This window comes from Oryctolagus cuniculus, chromosome 2 (genome assembly GCF_964237555.1).
Source record: "Oryctolagus cuniculus chromosome 2, mOryCun1.1, whole genome shotgun sequence".
In the NCBI taxonomy this organism is placed as follows: Eukaryota; Metazoa; Chordata; class Mammalia; order Lagomorpha; family Leporidae; genus Oryctolagus; species Oryctolagus cuniculus.
Window position 1 is genome coordinate 131,949,496 of NC_091433.1, and position 25,756 is coordinate 131,975,251.

General features: G+C 53.8%; 1 protein-coding gene across 5 annotated transcripts in view; it reads left to right on the plus strand.

The window, feature by feature from the left end:
- ADD2 (adducin 2) overlaps positions 1 to 22,782 on the plus strand; it is a 145,203-nt gene extending 122,421 nt beyond the window's left edge. For 4 of the 5 annotated variants that reach the window (XM_051837640.2, XM_051837627.2, XM_051837619.2 and 1 more), the window contains 6 exons: positions 1,461 to 1,718; positions 2,572 to 2,691; positions 4,006 to 4,095; positions 5,995 to 6,142; positions 8,941 to 9,066; positions 16,526 to 22,782. In XM_051837640.2, coding sequence (XP_051693600.2) covers positions 1,461 to 1,718; positions 2,572 to 2,691; positions 4,006 to 4,095; positions 5,995 to 6,142; positions 8,941 to 9,066; positions 16,526 to 16,833 — 1,050 coding nt within the window. In that variant the 3' untranslated portion in view covers positions 16,834 to 22,782. The remainder of the gene's footprint in view (positions 1 to 1,460; positions 1,719 to 2,571; positions 2,692 to 4,005; positions 4,096 to 5,994; positions 6,143 to 8,940; positions 9,067 to 16,525) is intronic. The other variant, XM_051837642.2, reaches the window with a different exon arrangement.
- Positions 22,783 to 25,756: the final 2,974 nt, after the last annotated feature.

Genomic DNA, 25,756 nt, shown 5'->3' on the forward strand with positions numbered 1-25,756 from the left:
CAGAGAAAACTTGAAATCCTGAGAAGTTGTAATTTATTCTTCTTTGGAAAACTTACATTGGGCCAAGAAGACACTTTCCAAAAATTAATCAATAAACTCAGTATAATTCTTTTAAAAATGTTGGAAGGTACATAACTTAACAAAATGTTCTTCCATGTGAATTTCAGAATGGCCAGGAAAATGCTGTAGAAAGAAAACAAATCAGTGATACCAGTCCCATTGCCCCCTTCCAAGGTCAAGTGTGATAAAGCGTTAGTAACTCAACAGTGTGGCATTAGCAGAATGAACAAGCCAACCAAAGCAACGTGTTAGAGAATCCAGAAATAGATCCCAAAATATAAGAGAATTTCACACAGGATAGCGGGCACCTTATCCATCTGTGTGGAAGAGAGAGACTAGTAGCCATTTGGGAAAGAAAACTAAGACATTTTGATCTCATTCCATTCAGTAAGATAAACTCCTCACTTATGAAAAGTTTAAACATAAAAAGTAAACTCAGAAAAAAAAAATAAACTCAGAGGTGTTAAAAACAGATTCATTGATGCCCTTGTGTTGGAGGAAAAAGCCTTGTCAAGCATAGCAGAAAAGTCTGAAATTGTAATGACAAATATTGACAGATATGATTACATTAAACATTCAAAACTTGCAGTTCTATTAATCATCATAAACAAAAGTACAAGACAAATTATGGAGGAGATACTTACAATATCTGTGACAGTCCAAAGATTAATATTCTCAGTGTAAAAAGAGACTTTACAGGCCGACGCCATGGCTCAATAGGCTAATCCTCCGCCTGTGGCGCCGGCACACCGGGTTCTGTCCCGGTCAGGGCACCGGATTCTGTCCCGGTTACCCCTCTTCCAGTCCAGCTCTCTGCTGTGGCCCAGGAGTGCAGTGGAGGATGGCCCAAGTCCTTGGGCTCTGCACCCACATGGGAGACCAGGAGAAGCACCTGGCTCCTGGCTTTGGATCAGCGCGGTGCACCAGCTGCAGCACACTGGCCGTAGCGCGCTAGCCACAGTGGCCATTGGGGGGTGAACTAATGATAAAGGAAGACCTTTCTCTCTGTCTCTCTCTCTCTCACTGTCCACTCTGCCTGTCAAAACAAACAAACAAGCAAACAAAACAAAAAAAAAGAGACTTTACAAATCAATGTGAAAAGTAGGAAAATGGGCCAGGCTGAAGCCAGGAGCCAGGAGCTCCATCCAGGATTCCCATGTGGGTGGCAGGGACCTCAGTACTTGAGCCATCAGCTGCCGCCTCCCAGGATACACAATGGCAGGAAACAAGGGAGTGGAGCCCGGATTTAACCCCAAACACTCCAGTGTGGGATGCAGGCGTCCCAGGGAGTGTCTTAACCGCTTCACCAAATGCCTGTCCAGTAGTCAGCATCATTATTCATCACCTGTCAGGTCTGGCGTAAGCCCCACAGAAAGCAGTTGTCCTTGTGTCCTTTTTAGGGCTACAGAACAGGCTACACGTACCGCCATCCCTTTGTTCAAGAGAAAGCCAAACACAAAAGTGAGGTGGAGATCCCAGCCACGGTCACAGCCTTTGTGTTTGAGGAGGACGGAGCCCCGGTGCCCGCACTGCGGCAGCACGCGCAGAAGCAGCAGAAGGAGAAGACCCGCTGGCTCAACACGCCCAACACCTACCTGCGCGTCAACATGGCCGACGAGGTCCAGAGGAGCATGGGCAGCCCACGGCCCAAGACGACGGTGAGGGGAGGCCTGCGCCTGGGGCGGGAGGGGCAGGCTGCGCTGGTGGGGTTGAGTGGCTTTAGGAGGGACCAGGACAAGTCTTCCCTGAACGTGGGACTGTATCCCGTTGCCTGTTTGGCTTCGTATTGGGCATCTGGGAGCAGCTGCTCAGGCCCCCTGAGCCCTGACCACTTCTGCACTTGACCTGAGCCAAAAGGCCTGGAAGCGATGCCCTGACCACTTCTTTCCTGCTCCTCGGCCCTGACTTCCGGGGCCTGAGGAGCAGGCTTCTGCAGAGGAGAGCTGGACCAGGCCACTGCGAGAGCATAAAACCCAGGAGCAGTTGGTCTTTGCTTCTGGCTCCCACATCCAGGGAGGGGGTAGTCCAGAAATCCAAGGGATGGGCGTCTCACAGCTGGAGCTCAGGAGCGATGCAAAGCCAGCCAGTGGGCAGGACAGACAGTTACCTTCTGTTGCACGTTCTCTTACATGCAGACTCTGAATCTGATTTTTCATTAACCAAGAAGTAGCTGGCAGCCCGATAGAAAAGCTCTCTTATTAAACAAAATGAAGCCCTCCAAACTCAAATCGAGTTGTCGGGTACAGAGGCCCAGTGGCTGCCTGCGTGTCTGAGCAGGTTACTAAGGCTGTGAGCCTCCCTCTCCAGGGTTCTTTAAGGCTCCCCATTGGCCAGGGGGCCTCCTAGGGCACCTGGGCCATGTGCTGCTCATCTCTGCTGAGAGGAGCAGGGGTGTTAGGCCTGTTCACCTTCCTTGCAGACGGGGGCCCCAGACCGCATGGGCTGGAGCCCTGGGGAGGACTCGTGGGCCTTTGTCCTTGGTCTCACGCATACCTGGCCTTGTGCTTGCAGTGGATGAAGGCTGACGAGGTGGAAAAATCTAGCAGTGGCATGCCCATACGGATTGAAAACCCCAACCAGTTCGTGCCTCTCTATACCGACCCCCAGGAAGTACTGGACATGAGGAACAAGGTATGATGGTGGCTGCTTTTCCCCCTTCTCCCACAAGGGGGCGTCTCAGGTCTGCAGACACAAGCTGAATTCCCAAAATGTGGTTCATAGGAGAGAGACTACCAGTTATGCCTGGAACATGTGCTACGTGCTGCCCTTCTGTAGTCCTATACAACTGCTTCATGCTTTGCACATGAGATGTGTCTCAAGGACCTGCCACAAATTGAGTTCTTACGAGTTTTATGCTGTTTTCCTTTTGGTTCATTTTCTTTTCTTTCTTTCTTTTTTTTCTTTTTTTTTTTTTTTTTGGTTAAGATTTATTTATTTATTTGAAAATCAGAGTTACACAGAGAGAGGAGAGGCAGAGAAAGAGAGAGGTCTTCCATCCGATGGTTCACTCTCCAGTTGGCCACAATGGCTGGAGTTGCACCAATCTGTAGCCAGGAGCTTCTTCCAGGACTTGGGCTATCTTCTGCTGCTTTCCCAGGCCATAGCAGACAGCTGGATCAGAAGTGGAGCAGCTGGGACTTGAACTGGTGCCCATATGGGATGCCGGCGCTTCAGGCCAGGGCGTTAACCTGCTGCGCCACAGTGTTGGCCCCCTTTTGGTTCATTTTCAAGATTTCAAGATCCTTCATGTTCATTTCCAGGCCTTTGCCTGCCAGCTCACTCACTTATATTTCTAATGTTCCTTTAAAAACTTCAGCTGCATCAAACCACCTCCAGTAGGCCAGTAGGAGACAGGACCATCCTCAGTGTGGGGCAGGCCCCCTTGCAACACTTGTTTCAAGATTCCTGTGTGGGGGAACCTTCCGGTTCTTCCCTGGTTGTTTTGAAATGTGTAACTGATGGTTGTAGTTAAGGCAGGATTATATTTACAGAGATGGAAATGCTCATCACGCTGATTTCAGCATTCACACTGCGCACATGTATCAAATAATGATGTTATGCTTAAGTATGTGAATAAGCACAAATATTCTATATAATTTAAAGAGTGGGTTGGAAATATATGAAGAAAGAGAATTTCAGAATGAAATGCTATATCAAAAATACAGTCCAGATTCCTGAGTCACTCTCCCACCCAAGAGACTGAGGTTCTTTACGTAGGGGGTGGCCCCGGGATCGTCCACTTAGGGAGATTAAAGTTGGGGAGCGTCCTTCCAGGATCTACTTTTGGTACTTGAAATGAACTACCTTCCTGGAGTTCTGTCCGCAGCACGATGGACCACCTGGGAACAGGAGGCGGGCTCCCCACCCCCATGCTGGGGCTCCTTCCCAGGCCCCGGGCTGGACACTGCCCAGCTGGCTCACTGTCCCTCTGTCCTTTCCCCACAGATCCGAGAGCAGAACCGACAGGACGTGAAGTCGGCGGGGCCTCAGTCCCAGCTCCTGGCCAGCGTCATCTCCGAGAAGAGCCGGAGCCCGGTACAGCAGAGGCCGCCCCTGGCTGGAGGGGAAGCGTGGTTGCCCTCTGGGTCCGCAGAGCCAGGGGCTGGGCAGCAGGAGCCCTGAGTCCTTACCTCACCTGCCCCTGGGGTCGTGGCACTGCAAAATGGAGCTCTAGCTCCTGGGTGCTGTGAGCTCCTCCATCTCTGATTGCCCGCTTTGGGCTCTGGGAAGGGGCGCCGCGGCCGATCCACTCCCAGGAGCGACACCGGCCACTCCAATACCTTCCACCAAGGAGCTCCTCATTGGCCTCCATTAGTGCCCTGCGAAGGGGCACTTGGGCTGTGTGGCTGGTGGCTGTCGGGTGCTCCGGGTCTGCTCGGCCCTGAGTGTTTCTGACCTCTGAGCATCAGGCCCAAGCTCTGGGGAGGTGCCCGTGTCCCCCACGGAGAGGGGCCATGCAGCCAGGTGCTCCTGGACTCAAGGTGGCAAGGGACAATTCGTTGCCCACACAAACCCACATAGTTAGAGTGAAGTCGTGTTCGTGTTTGAGACAGGGTGTGTTTTGTCTAGTGCTTAGCAAAGGGGGGGGGGTGGAGTTCCGAATTCTGGCTGTGCCTGGCCTCATTCCTGCCCATCGCAAGGTGGCAGTGGCTGTGGCGTTTTCCCCAGCAAGCAGCACAAGCTGGGGAAATGTGGGACACGCTCCTCTCTGCAGAGCAAACGGCGCTGCCGTAATGGTTTCAGATCAGGCCGCAGCCCACAGGGCGGGTGCGCACTGGCAGGAGAAGCGTGAAGGTTACCGCGGCACGCCCACCTCCTCCCCATCCCGCCCCACCCCAGCCGAGGTGAGGGAACTCAATGTGCCATGGGGTCAGGGGTGGAATTCGCCCGTGATGGTGGGGGCAGGTGGGAGTTCAGCACAATGAGCAAAATTGTCAAAAACCAGCTCTGCCATTTAAAGTCAATGCTCTCCGTGGAGTCGCTTTTCTTGGGAGCTTGGTCTTGGGTTCTCCGTGATTCCCTTAAAGTAGGCCTGCCACTGCTTCCCTTTGGGGGGCGCCTATGGGGCTGTCATGAGGAGACCTGGCTGGCCCGGGAAGGGAGGATGGAGGGCGCAGTGGGCTGGCTGCCCCAGGCCTGCCTCCTCTCAGCCTCGCGTCTCTTTGCTGCGCCTCAGCTTCCGAGCACTGCCTTCTCAAGGCCAAGACGAGGATGCTGAACCGGGAGGAAGGGCTGCCGCGGGGTCTGGATTTCAGTCCCTGTCTTAGCTAGAAAGCCTGAGGATGCCCGAAGCTTGCACACTGGCTGGCTGGTCAGCTCCCCAGAGTCAGGGGCTCCACAGAGCTGCAGGCCCTGCAGGGAGCTGCGGTACAGGCAGCTTGAAGATCCGAGTCTCAGAAGCTTGGCCCCTTTGTCATTCACGACTGCGTGCAAAACAGGACTAATCTGTGCTGAGAATGCCGAAGCCGTGTTTCACATATGACTTACTGCTGCATGCTGCGGTCTGCACTGCTGTGGGGGCGGGGAGGCTGGCGTGGAGCTTGCTTGAGCCAATGCTACGCTTGCTGGGCTTTGGCTGGCTGACTCTGGGACACCAACTGTATTTGTGTCGCGATGGCTTGGCAGTGTCCGTAGCAGGGAATGTAATAAAGGTGTGTCTTCCTTCTGCTTGGGAACATCTGATTTTATTTCAGGGGCAGAGGGTAGATCCCCTGTGTTCATCCAGGCAGTGCAAAATCGGGGCCTGAGGGGAGGTAGCAATGGGGAGGAACGAACAAACCCTGCTACAAGGCCCTGAGCTGTGTGCAAGGAGCTGCACGCCACGCTGTCCCTAGCCAGACCGCTGGCAGCCACCTGAGTCTGGAAGGAAGCGCGGGCCCCGGGCCCCAGCAGCAGCGTTCAGAGAGCAACACACACTCTGTGGTTAACTTTCAGTCGACAGAGAGCCAGCTGATGTCCAAGGGCGATGCAGATACCAAAGACGACTCAGAGGAGACGGTGCCCAACCCCTTCAGCCAACTCACTGACCAGGAGCTGGAGGAGTACAAGAAAGAGGTGGAGAGGAAGAAACTGGAACTGGATGGTAAGAAGCCTGGGCCACCAGGGCTTTAGCACCTCCCAGGATGAGGGGAACACCTGGGCCACTCGGGAGGACCGTCCTGCCCCGTCTGCCAGACGCTCTGGGTAGCATAGCACTATCAGCCACGCTAATGCCTCTCGGTGCTCTGTGCCCTCATGACCTCATTTGACCCTCTCACCTAGGGAATAAAGGAATTCATATTTGAAAAGTACTTGGAGTAGTGCCTGTGAATAGGGCCCATGTCTGTACATACCTGATGAATGCCAGTTGCAATAAGATAGTTAATAAGAGCCGTAAGCATCAATTTTTGCTAATGTTTTTGAAAGAGTGAGACAAGGCTGGGCCAGGTTGAAGCCGGGAGCTTGGACCCCAATCCAGGTTCTCACATCGATGAGAGACCCAAGAACTTGGGCCATCACTGCTGCTTCCCAGGGTGCACCTTAGCAGGAACCTGGAATCAGGCGTGGAGCTGGGACGTGAGCCCAGGCACTGCAGTGTGGGCTGCAGCTGTCCCAAGTGATGTCTTAGTCTGTGGGTCAAATGCCTGCCCAGAGGTCCTAACTATTACGTGATACCTGCCAGGTCTGGTGGAATCCTTTCAGCCTGGCAATGACTCGCCACCAGCTGGCCCTTTGTGTCTTTTCTCCTTCCTTTCAGAACCTTTGGGAAGGTCGAGCCCGTCGCCCTGTGTCCGTGCTCATGAAAGCCCCTGTGCCCTGATTCATGCCTTTGTCCCTTCCTGACTTCCCTTCTCGGACAGCCTGATCCAGGTCATCCACACTGCAGGCTCCGTCTCAAACCTGCCCCAGCTAGGAGGGCCTCCCCTGCGCGCTCCCCACTCTACCCAAACTGAGCTGTCCCTTGCCTTCGCCTCAAAAGCACTTGGCGAAGCCGGCGCCGTGGCTCAATAGGCTAATCCTCCACCTTGCGGCGCCGGCACACCGGGTTCTAGTCCCGGTCGGGGCGCCGGATTCTGTCCCGGATGCCCCTCTTCCAGGCCAGCTCTCTGCTATGGCCAGGGAGTGCAGTGGAGGATGGCCCAGGTGCTTGGGCCCTGCACCCCATGGGAGACCAGGAAAAGCACCTGGATCCTGGCTCCTGCCATCGGATCAGCGCGGTGCGCCGGCTGCAGCGGCGGCCATTGGAGGGTGAACCAACGGCAAAGGAAGACCTTTCTCTCTCTGTCTCTCTCTCTCACTGTCCACTCTGCCTATCAAAAAAAAAAAAAAAAAAAAAAGCACTTGGCGTCTAACACAGAATTCAGCCTTTGGTTGTGTCCACCAGGCAAGATTGTCCCTCAGGACAGGGTCTTCTTCTGCCACCACCCCTCCCCACCCAGGGTCAGCCATCATCCTAGCACAAAGCTACGCCCCTGCCATCTGGCTCGGAAGTCCACTGTGCTGACTGAAAAAGCAGACAAGAAAAATATGGCGCTTTTTCTGCCTAAGGATCTTGGGGACCAAAAATGTAAACCAGGGGGCAGGCATTTGGCACAGTGGCCAGGATGCCACCAGGTATGTCCTCATTCCATATTGGGGTACCTGGATTCGAGTCCCAGCACTGCTTCCAATCTAGCTTCCTGCTAGTGCTCACCCTGGGAGGCAGTAGGTCATGACTCAAGTGGCTGAGGTTGTGCCACTCATAGGGGAGACCCAGATGGAGTTCCTGGCTTCTGGTTTCCTCCTGGCTCAGCCCTAGCTGTTGCAGGTAATTGGGTAGTGAATCAGCAGATGAAAGATCTCTCTCCCTTTCAAATAAATAAAATTTAAAGAATAAACTAGTTATGTTCAAACAAATCATGGGTCTTTTTTTAAAGATGTATTTACTTATTTGAAAGAATTACAGAGAAGGAAAGACAGAGAGAGAGATCTTCCATCTGTTGGTTCACACCCTAGTTGACCCCAATGGCCAGGGCTGAGCTATCTTCCACTGCTTTTTCTAGGCCATTAGCAGGGAGCTGGATGGCAAGTGGGGGCAGCCAGGACAAGAACTGGTACTCATATGGGATGCAGGTGCTGCAGCTGGCAGCTTTACCTGCTGTGCCACAGTGCCAGCCCCCATGGGTCTTTTTAAGGGGACTCAGTGGCTCTGGTCCACTCCATGCCCACGGACGTGCTCTGTGCCCACAGCATGAAGCACCTGGCTGGGCCTCTGCAGAGACAGGATGCAGATGAGAGGCAGGCGCAGGCCTGGCCACGTGGGAGTCCTCTTTCTTCTCGCTGCCCCCCCCCCCCCAGGAGTAACGCACTCCATCAGTAATGTGGATGGAGGAAACAGCCTGACTCTCAGTTCTTCCATTTGCTTCCCCAAGGAAGTAGCAAAATCGAGAAAAGGGTAGGGGAGCAGAAGATGCATTATCAGCCAGGAGAAATGACCAAACCAAAAAAAAAAATGGTTTTAAAGATTTATTTATGTATTTGAAAGGCAGAGTTGCATGGAGGAGACAGGGAAAGTGAGAGCGCGAGCACCTGTTCCATCTGCTGGTTCACTCCCCAGGTGGCTGCAACAGCCGGGCCTGGGCCAGGCCAAAGCCAGGAGCCTGGAGCGCCATCCTGGTCTCACACCTGAGTGCAGGGGTCAAGGATTGGGGTCATCTTCCACTGTTTTTCCAGGGAGCCGGATCAGAAATGGAGCAGCTGGGACTTGAACTGGCACCAGTGTGGGATGTCAGCCTCGCAAGCAGTGGCTTAACCCACTGTGCCACAATACTAGCCCTGAAAAAAAATGTTTACGTGCTCTCATTCTCCATCCACCTCTCCTCTGTTTGGCTTTTGTCCTGAGGTGGTTGTCTGTGTTTTCAGGAGAGAAAGAAACTGCCACAGAGGAGCCTGGCTCCCCTGTGAAGTCTGCACCTGCCTCTCCAGCACAGAGCCCGACAAAGGCCGAGACAAAGAGCCCCGCCGTCTCTCCTTCCAAGTCCGCAGAGGGTGAGTGGAGCTGAGCGGGCAGGGAGGGGCCGTTCACCGGCTGAGAAAGGTCTGCGTGGAAGGCAGGAGGGATTTCCACGCTGTAGGTACCTGCCTTCCATCAGGTGTTGCCCACCCTCCCCAACCCAAAAGTTTCCCTCATGCCTTTCTAGGGAATCTGAACTAAGTGTTCCTAGTTTTCAGCCTGTGTCACTCACAAGCTATGACAGCGCACTTGCAATGTTTGCCCAGCCTAAGCCGTGATGACTAGTCATGGTGACCCGCGGCCTCCTCACCTCTAACAAAGACGTGACAGCTGGGGGCCTGTCCCGGCGCACTAGTCCATGTGTCTGGTGCATAGGGACCACCTAGGGGTCTTGTTCAAGTGGAGATTCTGATCCATTAATTCTGGGGTGCGGCCTGAGACTCTGCATTTCCCAGATGAGGCTGATGATGTCATTCTCAACCTTAACTGCATGTTGGGAGTCACCTGGGAGCTTTAAGAAGCCGGAAGCCTGGCTCCCACCGCTGGTGTTTCTGGAGTGGAAGGTGGGGGGAGGAGCAGAGCCTGCAGGTGTTGGGTTCCGCCGAGGAATCGGAAGCGTAGTCCAGGTTGAGGACAGCTTTGTTTGGGAGACACTGCTTAGAGAACTGCGTTCCCGGCCCAGCAGAGCTGCTAACTAATAATGACTCAGTTGCTAATTTTAGCAAACCAGATAACTTTCTCTCTGCCTCAGTTTCCCTGTTTGTCAAATGGGGCTACTGATATCTTCCCTTCTTAGGGTTCTTACGTGTGTAAGGGAAGTGCAGGTGAAAAGGATTGGAGGGTAAACGCTTGCTCTAAATGTGAGATTGAATCTGATTGTGGGTAGCAACATACTCACTGAGGAGGGTCATGCTGTTAGCGCTCTAGGCACCTAAGTCATCACAGCATCTGCACTGAGCTCCTGGGATCACTCCAGGGCCTGGACACATCCCCCAGCGACCCCCAGAGGCTATCCGTCTCCCGGGTCGGAGGGCTCCTCTGCCATCTGGAGAGCAGCAGCTTGGCCCGCTGGACTCTGCTCCCTCCTGGGTAGACCCCACACATGTGGGTCCTGGTAGACTCCCCCAGGCCCTGCATGCAGACCCAGCACTGCCCGAGGAAACCCTTCTGCTCGAGGCCCGAGCCCCACGTGGGTGTCCTGGGGTGTGCGTTCCCAGCCGTGTGTCTCATCGTGGTGTCGTGCTGTCGACCTGTCCACAACGTGTGCCTTTCTCTTCCCACTCATGCCTTCATCACAGGCGTTTCCTCCGGTTCTGAGTTCTTGTCTCTGTAGTAAGTATAGAGAGGCTGTTTACTGACCCACTCTTGACACTTGCAGTGGGGAGGGAGGGTCTTTCCAACCAAATCGATTGCTTCCCCTTTGTTTTCTTTTGGACCGCACAGCCCTGCCCCCAGGAGGTTTCCTGGCTGTGAAATTCATGACCAATTCCACGTATGCTATGCATGGACTAGGCTTCCCTGAGAGACATGGATGTGCACACATGCACGCCCACACAGGGCACACCCCCACCTGGAAGCATCAGGCCCTCTGTGAGTGGGTAGGGTGCTGATGGCCCTCATGGATGCACCCATCCCTGGTCGCCATGCATGGGCACCTGTGAGGAGCCCATAGTCTCTTCTAGGGCTGCAGGCTGGACCCTGAATTCTCCTGGGGACCCACTGCCTTACAGGGATGCACAGAGGGCCTGGCCTGACCAGGGCTGAGAGGAGGCTCATGGCCGGAGTGGGACAAGGGGTGGCAATCCCGTGTCAGTTCCTGGGAGGGACAGAGAGTGGGAGGCTGTGTGATGGGTGGGCTGACTGTTTACCCACTGCCTGGCATTGCACTCACTGTAGCGACATTCCTTGCTCTCTCTGGGGCAGATCCCTTCTCCTAGGATGATGTGTGTTAGTGCATGGGTATCCTCTGTGTGTGTGTATCCAAATCTGTGGCTGAGTTGTTGGAAAAGCTAAGGCCTTCCCTGAAGGTTCTTCCTCTAACAGACACAGCTGGGGAGCGTGGCCACTTTGCTGCGGGCCCCACATGATAAGGGCCCCAGTTGTAGTCACCTGGGAGCTTGCCTTGGCTGCCTGCTCCAGGGCTCACCCAGATTCTTGGGGAAGACAGGACTGTATCTTAACTTTCATACACAGCTCACCCATCAGATCAGGGATGGCTTTGTTCAGCCATTTGTCACCATACTCCCCAACCCCCCTGCTGTCACCTGGTGTCACTCCTCATCTGTCTCCCTGACTTTCCCCCGTCAGCCTCTCAAGCATCTTCCAAATCTTCCTTTGTATCTGGCCATCTGTGTTGTCCCCTTCTCTTTGATTAGCCCCTGGCAGACCCTGTCCCAGCTGACTCCTTCACCCTGTATTTGGTATCAGATGGTCAGCTCTGTCACTAACTAATTTTGTCATCTCAAGTCATCTAAAAACACTGGTTTTTAGAATGGGGGAATCACACGAACCCTTCCCCTTCCTTACAACATTGTGTTCAGGATAAATTGAGCTAATGAATATAAAGGTACTTTGTAATATGCTTACATAAACTGATTCCTGTTATTATTATACCATGTTTTCTGAGTTGTGACAGCTCATATGCCACTTGATGTCTCAGGCCACTAAGTATTGAGCAGATTTGTTGTGTAGCAACAGATTATTAAATCATGGAGTAGAATAAGACCTACTTTTGTGGAATCCAACTCTGTGGATTCACTAGCATTGACTGGGCTTAGCTGGAAGATTCTTCTGCCCCATGTGGGCCAGCTTGGCTAAGCTGGAACTTCCAAGATGGCACACTTACATGTTTGGCACCTTGACAAAGACAGCTGGAAACAGGGCTCAGCTGGGATACTGAGATGGCAGGTGTCTCTCTCTCTCTCTCTCTCTCTCTCCCTCCCCCTCCCCCTCCCTCCCGCCATGTGGCCTCTCCTTGTGATTCCATCAGTGTATTCACTGGTGGCCTAGAGCTCCCCAAACTGCAAAAGCAGACGTTGCTAGGCCTCGAGTTTTGGCCTGAGGCTGGCTCTACATCCATTACTCTGTATTCTGTTGGTTCTCACGGGCCATGGGGCAGCCCAGGTTTACTGTGGGAGGGGAGCGTGGGCATACCTGGAGGCATGACTCATTGGGCGTCATTTGCACTCCTGTTCAGCCCCAGACTCAAGATGTATTTGGTCCCTCAAGGGACCTTTTATGTCCCAAACCATGGCACCTGCTTGCAAGAAACTCTGCACTCTTTCCTATCCGTGGAGCTGTCTCAGTCTTTGGGGAGGTAGAGGTGGAAGGAGACACATCATTCTAAACCTCTGTTTCCCAAAGTGGAGCCGATGGAGCTCTTGTATCAGAATTACCTGGGGCCTTGTTAAAGACAAGTATTTCTAGGTCCACCTCTGCATCCAAGGCTGTTTTGGGGGACAGGACCATGAAGCTGCATTGCCACAAGCCTCTTGGGTGGTTCTTTCAAGACAATGACATTTCCAGTATTTGAGGATTTGAATCCAAGCAGAAACTTGAATGCAGCCTCTGCTCATGGCCAGCATCCAGTTTTGTTTGCCAGTCTTTGGCTGTTCTTTGAGTACCATAAGGGCCTTTATTTAATTTAAAGATTTGTTTATTTGAAAGGCAGAGAAAAAGAGCAGAGGAGAGCTCGCGTCTACTGATTCACTCCCCAAATGCCCACAGTGACCAGCGCTGATGCTGGGAGCCAAGAAAGCAACCCAGGTCTCCTACATAGGTGGCAAGAACCCAAGTACTGGAGCCAGCGCTGTGGTGTAGTAGGTTAAGCCTCCACCTGGGGCACCAGCATCCCATATGGGCACCTGTTAGAGTCCTCTCTGCTCCACTTCCGATCCAGCTCTCTGCTGTGGCCTGGGAAAGCAGCAGAAGATGGCCCAAGTCCTTGGACCCCTGCATCTAGTGTGGGAGAACTGGAAAAATTCTTGTCTCCTGGATCCTGACCAGAAGCCCAGCTCTGGCCATTGCACCCATTTGGGGAGTGAACCCATGCGTGGAAGATCTCTCTCTTTCTCTCCCTCTCTCTCTAACTCTGCCTCTCAAATAAATAAATCTTTGAAAGAAAAAAAAAAAAGGAACCCGTGTACTTGAGCCTCCCAGGGTCTGCATTAGCAGGAAGCTGGAATTGGAAGTGGAGCTAGGTATTGAACCCAGGCGCTCCAGTGTGTGACAGGCGTCTTGTCCATGAGGCTAAATGCCCACCTTGGGGGTCTTTTTGAACATCACTGCATGAGCACCCAGCCTCACTTCCCAAGCAGTTCATGATCTGGGGGTCTCTGAGGCCACGTGGGTGTACTGGGCATGGCCCTCATTTTCCACACTGAGAACAACTCCGAGTGTCACTCTCCTCTACCACGAAGCACACCAGGGGCTGAGGCTGTGGATGAGGTTGATAGCAGAGTGGGTGGGGGCGAGGGGACAAGGACGAAGGGTGCTGTTGGAGTGAGGGCTGTCATCACCACTGGCACAGGAAGTGACACCCGGACAGGAAGCAGGAGGTCTGGGCATTTGGTACAGCAGTTAAGTCGCCAGCTGAGACCTGAGTCCCATATTCCAGTGCCCGAGTTCAAGTCTCAGTTCTGCTCCTGAGTCCGGTTTCCTGCTGATGCACTCCCTGGGAGGCAGTGGTGACAGGGCGAGTGGTTAGGCCCTTGGCACCCATGTGGGAGACCTGGATTGGCTTCAGCCAGCCTGGCCCAGCCCCAGCTGTTGTGGGGACATTTGGGGAGTGAACCAACAGATGAGAGATCAGTATGTGTGTGTGTGTGTGTGTGTGTGTGTGTGTTTCTGCCTTTCAAATAAATAAATGCTTGAAAAAAGAAGAAAGTGGCAGACCCGCTTACCCATGGCTGTGCTCCTGGAGCTAGAAGACAAGTACCAGAATCAACTTTTTAAAATAGAAAAAAAAAAGATTTATTTCATTTATTTGAAAGGCAAGGTGGCAGAGAGGGGTCTCCTCTGCTGGTTCACTCCCCTGATATCTGGGCCAGGCTGAAGCCAGGGTCCCAGAGCTCCATCTGAGCCCCCCATGTGAGTGGCAGGATCTTAAGCCCCTGGCGCATCTTCCATTGCTTTCCCAGGAGCATTAGCAGGGAGCTGGATTGGAAGCAGAGCAGCCAGGGCTCAAACCAGTGCTCCAGTGTGGGATGCCAGCTTAACCTACTGTGTCACAGCCCCACCCCCTGCTCCTCCCCGCCAGTCATCTTCAGAGAGAGAGCACGAAGGGTAGAGACTGAACAGTGTCTCCTGATGCCTATCCCGGTGAGGGCCTGCAGTGGGTCTGGACTGAAGTGTGGAGCCAGGAGGTGAGGGTGAGGACCGCAGGGACAGGGCCGGGAGACAAGGCCAGCCTGTGGTGCTGGGGTGTGTGTGTGTGTGTGTGTGTGTGTGTAGGTAGAACTCAGAAGGCTCAGGCTGGGACAGACAACAAAGATGAAGATGAGCTGATGATGGGATTGGCTCGGTGAGCATAGGTCCACTCACACAGCCATTTATCTGCCTGTGTGCTCCGCCATTTGTCGATTGCACAAGCATTTCCTCAGTTCTGTCTGTGAGCTCGCTAGGTAAAGGACTGGACAGTCTTGCTCTGATGTGTTTGGAGGGCAGAGGAGGTGGGCGGTGGGCGCAGATAATGAACATGCGTGTTTTGCAGTTGTGTGGCGGGAGTGTGTGTAGAGGAGGCATGGACATGGAGTGGGGCTCAGGAAAGACTCTCCGAAAGGGGAAGCACCCAGGCAGGTTCAAAGTATGGGAGGAGGGTTGGGGGCAGAGCAGACAGAGGGAAACAGGCTGGGCTCCTGGGAGCGGGAGGCGGCGTTGTGTCCAGAGCCTGGCAGGCTGAAGAGGCCAAATAGCAGGTGCAGTGAATGAGGAGGGTGCATGGAGGGAAGATCGGGCCAGACTAGTTGGTGGCCTTTGAGAGTGCTTCTTCCAGCAGTGACCCCAGGGGTCCAGGGCTGGAGGATGGGCTGCAGGAGGAAGGACACAGGAGGGTTTCGCAGCTGGGTAGCAAAGGACATAGGCTGGGCAGTGGGGGGAGTGGGAGCCCACAGCCAGTCTTTTTTACAAAGAGGGGAGTCTCTGGAAGTGGCCTGGGGAAGGTGGTGGCTTGGCACACAGTTTTGGAGAACCTCATAAGGAGGTCTCACCCAGGGGTTACACCCACCCACCCTGGCAGTCTCAATCTACCCGGCTCTGTCCCACCCTCCACGTGGCCATGTATTTCCCTGGCGTTTCTCCCACCAGCAACCCTGGGCTTTCCCACCCACTGCTTCCGTAACACTGGTTACACCTGTCCCCCGTGCCACATCCCCATGCAGCAGAGCGGGCAGGTGCCTTTCTGCGATGTGGTAACACACACACCTGCACATACTCTCACACAGACACACCTAACATTCTCACATGCCCACACCACACATGCTTGTACCCACTCTCACATGCATTCATACACACTAGCACTCATACCACACAAGCTCATATAGCCCACACCCATTCCCGTACGTGCACACACACACACACACACACATGCCCTTACACATTCATACATACTCTCACATACACACACACCCCACACAGTCATGTGGTAAAGAGAGCACTGAACTGGAAGTCACAGGCCTGCCCGGTGTCTTATGCTTCATTCAGTTTTCCTAGCTGGGAAATGGGTGTGTGGGAGCCAGAGGATCTTGGCATTGGTTTGTGCTCAAAGTCCGCAGTGTTATCACCTTCCTGCCTGCACGGAAGCAGAGGGGGGCGCACAGGGAGGGTTTAGCTCCTGGGGCCTGAGCAGCTCTGGGCTTAAACCTGGCAACAATCCCATCAGGTTCTCCAGGTGGAACACAGGCTGGGGACGGCTGAGCAGGCGCCCCCTTTGGTAACCCTTACAGCCTGGGGATGCGTGGGGTCCATGTCACTCAGGGAATCCCCTTCCTCCCTCCGCCCTCTGCTCCCTGCCTTCTGGGAAGAGTCTCCAGGTGGGAAGCAGGAAAATGAGGTTTCCTCTGTGTATCGGCAAAGCTGAGCAGGTTAACATTCTCAGATGCCTCCACGGAGGTGTCCACGCTCCCCTTCCTGCAGCCTCTCTCCTCCCCTGAGTCTGGTCCTCGTTTTGTGCCTGGAAACACTGCCCTGAGCCCCCGCTGGGCGCCTGCCACGTTCAGACACCATATCTGTTCAGATTTGTGGAGAAGAGGCCAGGGTGTGTTCCCCAGGACAGTCGGGAGGAAGGAGGTGCAGGGACTGGCCATGCTCCCCGCCCTCCCATCTCCCTCCGAGAGCCTGCTCCCCCTGCCCGGGCCAGTCTGTCCTCCCTCGTCCTTGGACCTACCCTCCAGAATTGCCTAGAAACGGTTCTGTTGATCCAGGTGGACGCTCGCATCAGAGTAAAATCTTATGGGTCATGGTGTTTTGTTTTTGTTTTTTTTTTCAATCTTTTTCTAGAAGATGCTAAGACGACAGAGACAAGCAAAGACACCACAGAGCCCGACACAGCCCAGCCGGAGGGGGTGGTGGTGAACGGGAGGGAGGAGGAGCCGTCGGCAGAGGACCTCCTGAGCAAAAGCCTGGGCCAGATGACCACACAGGCTGACACGGACGTCGAGACCTCCAAAGACAAAACCGAGTCGGTCACCAGCGGCCCCATGTCGCCCGAGGGCTCCCCTTCCAAGTCTCCTTCAAAGAAGAAGAAGAAGTTCCGAACCCCCTCCTTCCTGAAAAAGAGCAAAAAGAAGGAGAAAGTGGAGTCCTGACTTGGGGCACCCACGGGTTCCGTCTGCACCCTCCTCTTCCTCTCCCCCTTCCTTCTCCCATCTCTGTCCCTGGAAGCGCAGGGCCAGGACGGGAGAGAACTGGACCCTGGATCACACTTGGAGGGGAACCTGCCGTTCGCCTGGCCAGTCCCACATTTGACAGTCACCAGAGAAACCAGGTGACTTGCCCGCAGTCAACGGCTGGTGAGCAGCAGAGCCTGTACCAGAATTCAGGGCTCCTGACTCCCAGTCCAGTGCTCCTTCCTCTAAACAACACTGCCGAGTTGTGGGCCGCCTTTGTCGGGATGTTGCCCACCAATCTGAGCCCAGGGCAAGGAGGCCAGAAACGGGCTGTGAGCTCGCGAAGGCTGCAGCTGAGTCAGACAGGCCAAGGCTTCCTGAGTAAGGTCCATTTCCATGCAGGAATCCAGTCTCCTGGTGGTAAATCAATTTCTCTCTCTCTCCCTCTCCCTCTCTAACCCTCCCTCTCTCCCCCCATTCAGAAATCTCTCCTCTTCGTTTTGGGTCCCTGCCCTGCTGCTGAAAGCAACCAGACAGATTGACCCATCCCCTCCAACAGAAGTTACTCTTTGTTCCCAAGGGCTGATGGCTTCGCTTGTCCTTCCCCAGACACTGACCCTGAGCTGGCTTCATGGAACCTCTTGAATGATGGACAGAACAGTTGGTAGAGTTGGCAGACACGAGGGCAGGCTGAGGAAGCCTGAGCCCCAGGGGCTGTTGAATCGATAGAAGACACCAGGAGCTGCACCCATTGGAATCATGCATCTCAGGCGCCTCCTAACGAAAACCAAATTTAGCATAGGAATCAGTTGTCTCATGCTCAGGGCAGGCATTTGGAGAAATTGAGATCATTCGTAGGCTTTGGGTTGTACAGGGGAGGTCAGAAGAGCAGAGGAAGCGCTGTGCCTGCCACGTGGAGTGCTGTAGTCAGTGTCGGGGGGCCTGTCCTGCCCTCAGGCCCAGGAGCGCCTGCTCACAAGCCACGGCAGCGTCTTATCTTGGCTCCTCACTCTGGCTCCTTTGGTTCCAACTCTGTGTCACTCTGGTCCGGCAGAGGGGAGCCACAGAGGAGCCCTTTGAGACGCATCCTCTTGGCCTGCCAGCGAAGTGGGTGGGTGTCCCCAGCCCTGGCACCCTCTGACCCTCCCGGAGCCCGAGAGAAGCCGCCAGTGTTGTTTCAGGTGCCAGCATTGTGTGTTTGTGTTCATCCACGGGGCACCCATGAGTACCGGGGGCTTCTGACAGTTAGACAATCCATCCTCCTTAAAGCACAGTGTCCTCAAAGAATATTTTCCCTTTTTGTCTTGATTATTGTAAAAATATTTTTGGAACTTCTTATCGCAGTTCACCCATTTTTGAGCATTTTCTACACACAGACACTGTGCTGGTTTCCCATCCATCACATCTTTTAGCCCTCCTGCTAACCCTGTGCGGCGGGAAGTGCCATTCCCATTTCATGGGTGAGGACATGGAACCGTCAGCAGGATGGTTGACTTGCCCCAGGTGACGTGGATAGAAAGACCCAGAGCCTGCATTCCAGATATGGTGAAAGGACAGCTTTAATCCCCAAGTGTGATTGGGCTGAGGACTCATTTCTGAGACTGGTCTCCACTCCATGATGTTAGCACTTGACACTGAGGTAGCAGCAGCCTGCCTGGGTCTGGCTGCGTTGGGCACCTTAAGTTCGTGGTTAATGTAGACTGTGGCAGTGCCAGCATGGACCTCTGCAAGGGCAAGGCAGAACCTGTCACCCTGTCACCCTGCTGTTTCTTGAGAAGGAAGGCATTGATATGTGGCCAAGGCAAACCTAGGACTTGTAGGGCAGACTCCTGGCTGCAACCCCGGGCCCCGTTCTCAGCTCTGCTTCTTGACTGGGTCACATCTCTGGTGGACAGCCCAATGGTCAGAGGCCCTGGTGCCTCAGAAAAATCTATTGTATGGGACATGCCTATAGAAACCAATCCTTGGATGCCTTCTTTAAAAAAAGCAGATTTCACATTTGTTCATTCGGCCTTTCACAGTATTTGCTAAGCATCCACTGAGCATCCCGCATTGTGCTGACGTGATGAGAAAGCAGTCATTGTGACTAGAGTAGTAAGTGGCAACAGTGTGGAGACAAGGGTGGACTGGGCGTGGCCTCTGTGTGGCTGGCTGTGAGTGGTTGTGGTGCAGACAGGATGTTGAGTGACAGCATCTAACCTGCTCTCTCTGTTCCCTTTGTAACAGTGAGACAGGCGGCATCGAGGTGAAAATGTCGGGGCCTTGCCTTGGGGACCCACTTAGCATTTTGTTTATTCCTGGTGTAAGAATAAAAGGCAGGCATTGCAGTCAGGTCACGAGCCAGGCACGAGGGTAGGCCATCTTCTTCCTGCCCTTAGGAAGCTCATGACAACAGGAGGCATGCGGACAAATCACAGAGCAGGTGAGGGTGCCAAGGCCCCGGGCAGGAAATGGTGAACTGTCTTGGAGACCAGAAGAAAAATTCCTGAAAGGAGTGATGGCCGAGCTAGGTTTTCCAAACCAGGAGAAATTTTCCAGGAGAAGAAAAGGCTAGGCAGGGCGTCCCGGGGTGAGTTCAGGATGCACGCAGAGGCCTGGATGCGTGGGACTTCATGGTGTGTTCCACGTGCTGTGCACACAGAGCACAGAGCGGAAGGCAGTGGGGATGCTTCTCCTTGCAGTGGGCAAGCCGGTTCCTGGGGAAACTTGTAGGAGGTGTGAAGGAGCTGGGCTTTATCACGTAAGGGGTCGGGAGCCACTGAGGGCGGTTCCTTAGAGTGAATCGTGGTTAGACTTGGAGACAAACCCTCTGGTGCCTGAGTGAGATGGACTGCAAGAGCTGGGGGTGTGGGAGATCTGATGAGGAATTTCCGACGTCAACACTAAAGCATATTTGATGGCCCACTGCATGCTGCATTGTTCCAGAATTCATTTCCATAAAATGCTGTGGATGGAGCGTCTTCAGAAAGGCTTCCAGGAAGGAGAGGGGAATATTGGGTAGCTGTCGGCCATTCTCCCCGCCTCCTCTTCTCTTGGATGCACAGGCCATGGCATGCTTAGCTCCAGGCTCGAGGCTGTATGCCAAGTGCTGCAAAATGGATGTGCAGTTCCAGCAAGACCTTAGCTCCTGGGGTAAGAGGAAAGGACATTTCTGTGGTTCTGGATAAAAGTTGGCTCTAAGCTTTGGGTTGTACCAGTGAGTACCTGGAGAAAATATATTCGAGAGCTCAGAAGTGGTAGGCAATGGGTTTGTTTCTAAATGTGTTGCTGTGCTTGGATATGCCACAGACAAGAGACAGGACATTTTGAACGAATCTCCCACTCTGTGGCTGGCTGAGCAGGGAAGTGGACAGGTTGTGGAGCCTGTTTGCATGGAAAGATGGCAGGGGCAGGGAGAAGAGAGGGGTAGATGGTGACAAAGAGGCTTGGCCTCAGCGACTTTCTGTGCGCTGTTGGTTGATTTCCAGTCCCGGCATGGGGGAACCAGCCATTCCACATGACCTCCCCCAAAGCTACAAAAGGCTGGGCCCCTAAGAGCCTGCTTGCCTGCAGGTGACTCAAGTAACTCTGTAGCCAGGTCATCCACAAGAAATGACCCACTCAACACTGCAGTAGCCAAAATGAGCTGCTCCCGCTGCGTGCAGATAAGATCCTTGTAAAGGACTTGGGCGAGGAGCAGCAGGACCTAGAGGAGGAACCCCACTGTGTGAAGCACTGCCAGGCACCACGCATTCATGTGGGCTGAGCCTTGCGTCCTGTTCCCTGTGGGGGTCTGTCTCACTCTTGTGTGCTCTCTTGCTTTCTCTCCCCCTCCTCCCCCAATATGGGAGGTGGTCGGACGTCTTTTGCCGCTCTCAATCCACTTCTTTGGTTGTGGCAGATTGGAAAGAACAGGATGATTCACTTCCCAAAGGTCTAAGAGGTTAAAAATAAGTTTGGATGTTTCCACGAGGGAATGCATACAGATGGACAGACATGGAGCCTACCGTAGGCCTATAGGCCAGGGTTTTCAGTAAGAGTGACTCTTCTGTTCTAGCTCAAGGCCAGAAGCGCACAGTTCTGGAATATCAAACGAGAAAACATTTATCCTTTATTCGTTTTGCACCTGCGGGTCGGCAGAAGCCCTTGATTGGTTGGTGTGGTTGCAGCTGACTTGGAGCGGGGCAGAAACAGGGCTTCTTATGCCTTCTCCATCACATGAGCTCAACTGTGTGAGAAATCCGGAGAGAGGATAAACCTGTGTGCTCCGCTCTCACCAAGAAGACAGGGCTCCCTCCAGTTCAGAATCTGCTGGGACAGCACATCATCTGTTCCACACCTGTTCTGAGAGGGCTCATTCAATGCAAAGCGTTGGAGGCCTGACGTGACTCCACGTTTATGAAATAGGCTCACTGGTTATCATCTGTGCACATTACCATTTGCATTGCAATACAAAAAAAGGTATCCTTGGTGTGTGGTTCTTTCCAAAGCCCTGTCCAACCAACCCATCACCTGGATGTGAATGCTCGTGGTCAGAGGAGAGACCCTGCAGAGAGCTGTCAGCGAGGCGCAGCTCCCCCTTGCCGTGCGCAGTGAGAAGCCGCCTTCCACTTAGCGGGGTGATGTCCTTCAGCAGGCGAGGCGCCTCGCCTCGTGCTTCTAGGGACAGACAGCTCCCTTGCGAATGTAGTTTTCTCTTCCTAGGGAAAATTTCCAGTTGACAGTGCTCTTGAAAATGTGGAAGTGATGGTTTATATTGGTCCGTAGTTAGGTGGCGTTAGGGATTGTCGAATGGATGTTTGGTGGCAGTTGACATCAGCGGTTTCCCCAGCAGTCGGGTCATCACTCTGAGAAAGTGGGGTGTGAGCCTTGATGCAGGGCTGAGGTCAGGGTAGTTGGAGACGGCACCCCGGTGTGGGAAAGCCTGGGGCATTCCCCAGAAGGGGCGGGTCTCTGCTCCCTTCCTCGCCCACCCTTTCCCACGCATCATGATGCGGCCAGCTGTGACGGGTGCATCCCTTCCTCTGAGCAGTATGTGGAAGACCTTGCACAAGTTGAGGGGCTGCTTGCAGATTAACTGCAGAAACACCCTCAGCTCTGTCCCCTGCAGCAGATCGTGCCGTGTGAGAGCCCAAGGGACAGAGGGCCCGCACCTGAGAAACATCAAAGCCCCTTTCCACCGTGGGGAGAGATTTCAGGGCAGCCGCGCCCACCTGCCGCTTCCACCTCACGCCCACCTGTCCTTCCTTGTGGGTGGGCGCTTGATCCCCAAGGAGCGGTTCTCCTTTAAATTCCTGCAACCTGTGCCACCACTCTGAGTCCCAACACTCTCCCTCTCACGGGAGAACAGTGCAGAGCCCGGGATGGCCCGGCTGGGGCGCGGGGCAACAGGACCCCAGTCTAGACAGAGGGTACAGTGTTCTGTAATGCTATGGGTGGTCGCGGTGTCTGTGTTTGACAATCGTCACGCGAGAGTACTCCTTGCTGTGTTCCCTTGTACATACATTGTCTCTGTGTAGCTCTCCCAGTATCGTGTGGTTTCGGATAGGGGTTCCATGTAAATACTCTTCCTGCTATTGAAATGCCAGTGCCCCGATCATGAATCACCCCCACGAGCGGTTTTGCCTCTATGCTAACATGTTTTGAGCCACTGACGTGCAGATGGATGGTTAGTTTCTTGGGCTTTTATTTTGCAATTTTATATATATATACACATATATAATATATATATATTTATGGATTGGTTTTGTATAGTTTTCTGTTTGAATCTCTGAGCACCAAAGCTGCCCTTGGATTTTGGCGAGAACTTTCCGATGCCACTTCCTGACCCTCTGCTGCTTTGGTGTCTGACCGTGTCGCGGGGGTGGCGGCCCCGCCCGTGGGTTTCTGTACGTGCGTGCTGTTATCTCACCTGCAGATATTGCCCTAGTAAATCTAACGTGCTTGGCTTCCCAGTGTCTGTGGCCCCGTTTCTGTCTGGTATTCGGTTCTCCCGGCTCCTGGGGGAGCAGAAGTTGGAAAAGTGGGCCCGTGTATGGAAACGGTAAACACACAAGACCACTGATTTCTCCCATGTGGAAAGCTGAACCTGGTTATAATGGATGCCGACTTGGGAAGGGAGGCGATAAAATGCTAGAGTCTTCTGGGAAGGGGAAGGCCGTGTGGATCGGAAAACAGCCCTGCAAAGGACAGTGGACCCAGGGGTGTGAGGACGGGGCAGGAGGGCTGCAAACGACGATGCGTGGCCGGCGCTGCAGGGCGGCAGTAGGAGCTGGAGTGGAAGCAGGTCAGGCCAGAACCTGAGGCAGGCAGAGCGAAGAAGCTGCCCCAAAGAGTGAGTGGGGAATGGAGAGGCCCGGAGAGGCGGGAGGAAGGGAGAGGGAAGCAAAGAGCCCCCTCCCCCTTCTCTAGTCAAACAAGTGCTGCAGGTCTCAGTGTCCTCTGATCATCCCCACGCCCCTGCCCCCATGCTGTGCACCTGCTGCTTAAGAGTTGGACGTGGTGCCTTATTCAGTCCTCAGGGTCGTCTGTTACTACTCCTGCTTACAGCACAGAACACAGGCTTCCAAGTGAGGGGACGCCCCATGGCCAGAGGTTAGCACGTGGGGCAGCCTGAGTCCATGCTTAGGTCTCAGAGACCCACGCCATCCTCTTCCGCCACTTCCCACTGCCCGAGTGCCCTCACCATGCTCTACAAAAGCAGCCTTCGTCCTCACCACAGGCCCACTGCTTCCAGGAAGACCCACTACCCAGGTACCGCCAGCCGCCTGGCTGAGAGTCCCCCCTGCCTTCGTCCTTGGGCATCTCGGCACACCCCAGGTGGCCTCAGGGAACCTAGGTCCTCACCAGCCCCAAAGCCATCTGTCTCCCCTTCACTGGAGTCACCAAGATCTCTTGTCGGGAACACACTGCGCAGCTGTGTGCGTGGGTCAGGGCAGTGAAGCAATGCCACGTTCTAGAGCTTGGTGTGGTCCTGGAGCGTGACGCTAACCCACAAGCTGAAGCCCTCTTTCTCCTTTGAAACTCCCCACTGGTGACTAACGAGGTATGAACATGGGAATACGATGTCCTCTCCCTTCCAGGAATTCCTCCAGACCAGGTATACGCAATGCAGCAGGAAGTGATGGGCTCCAGGGTCAGCCCACCCCCAGTCACTGCGGGTGAGGAAGGCTGCCTCGAGAGGAAGAGGGTGGGTCCAATCTAGAAGGCAGCTCCCATTGGCAGCCAGCAATGTGGACAGCAGTGAGGGGCTCGGCACCCTGGCAAGATGTGGCAAGGCCAATCCTGGCCTCAGGAAAGTGAGCAAGGTGCTGGGGTACACCCTGTTTCCAAGAGCTAAGTACCAAGGGCTGGAGGATGCGGGGGTGCTGCAGCAGCAGAGTCCTGGGAGGAGCAGAGCAGGGTGCCTGGGCACCCCAGCCACCTGAATAAATACGAGAATGGAAGCGTTCAGCCAAGTTCCTGTGGATCCCACCAGTGCCACACACAGGACCGGGGCTCCACTCTGACACAGGAAACTGCAATCTCCTCTCTTCATTGTACCTTTGCAGAAGGAGCCACGCAGCGCCAGCGGGAGCCTGGATGGAGAGTAAGGTTGTCCTCCACTAAGTAGGAGCTTCTTCCTTCCCCACTGCTCCCCTCACGGCTGCCTCTGGGTGGCAGGAAGCTCAGTAGCTTAAGAGTCGTCTGAGAAACTAGACACAATGCCCTCCAAGAGACAGAGCCACTGCAAGAAGCAGGAGGAAGAGTGGAAAACCTCTGCTGACGTTCGTCCACCAGGAAGGCTCGCTCGGGCCTGGACAGGAAGCCCCTGGGGTGAGGATGGCACGTGTGAGATGGAAACCACTGCCAGTTCTACAAGGAGGCACAGGCAGGCAGTGACAGGCTGAACACTGGCGGTCACTCATGGGAACATGGAGATTTGTTTAGGCAAATAAAGGTCCACTTAGCCGATCGCACAACCAGTTGATTGGAAAATTAATATGTAAATGAGAATGGGAAGGATGCAATTACACAAGGTGGTGAGCAATTGAACTAAATTTGTCAGTGTAATCTTCGTTAATTTAGCAATGCGAATGTTTAAAAGTAGTTATTTGAATATGATCTTTTTCTATGTGATGGATAATTTGGAGCAGCATGCTAAATATCTCATTATTGCCAAAGGCAATTAAGAGATCATTTCTTACACTGTTGGAATACTAGTTTGATTACATTTAACATTGTTGAAATACTCGGTTCCTTTCACTATATGAATTTTAGAGAGATGCAGACATTCAGTCCATAACAGTTGTGAACCTAATAACTTTTTAAAAATTTAAACATAGCATTCATTAAAAGGTTTTACCAATTCCAAATCATTAAAGATAAAAATAACAGTGGAAAACAAGTGAATAGGAATCCAGCCGAGGTGGAATAATGGAGACGAGTTTATCACCCTGCCTACGGTAACAGCAATAGCAGAATGGACAAGGCACCTGAAGCAGTCACCTTGGAGACGCGTCACATCCCCCGGAGAGGCGGGACACATGAAGTGAGCCTGTGACTGTCACAGCTTACTGCCTGAAGACAGCCTCCAGGCCCGGGGGTAGGAAGGTGAACTTGGCTGAGTCTGGCAACTGTCAGTCAGGGAGATGGGACTGAGGGTCCTGAGAGACCAGGGTAGCTGCAGCGTGCAGGATGGAACACAAGAAAGAGGGGCTGCACACAGAGAAAGCTCCGGGGGTGAGCAGACGGCCCCTGAGTGTTCAGCGTGTGTGTGTGTGTGTGTGTGTGTGTGTGTGTGGAAACCACCAACGACCAAGGCAATGCCTGCCCATGAGGGTTGCCAGCAACCTGTCCAGAGCTGACACAGGGTCGGGGCAGTGCCGCTTCCTCCGGGCAGCCCACAGGACCTGATACCTGACCTCAGTAGTGGGGAGTAGCT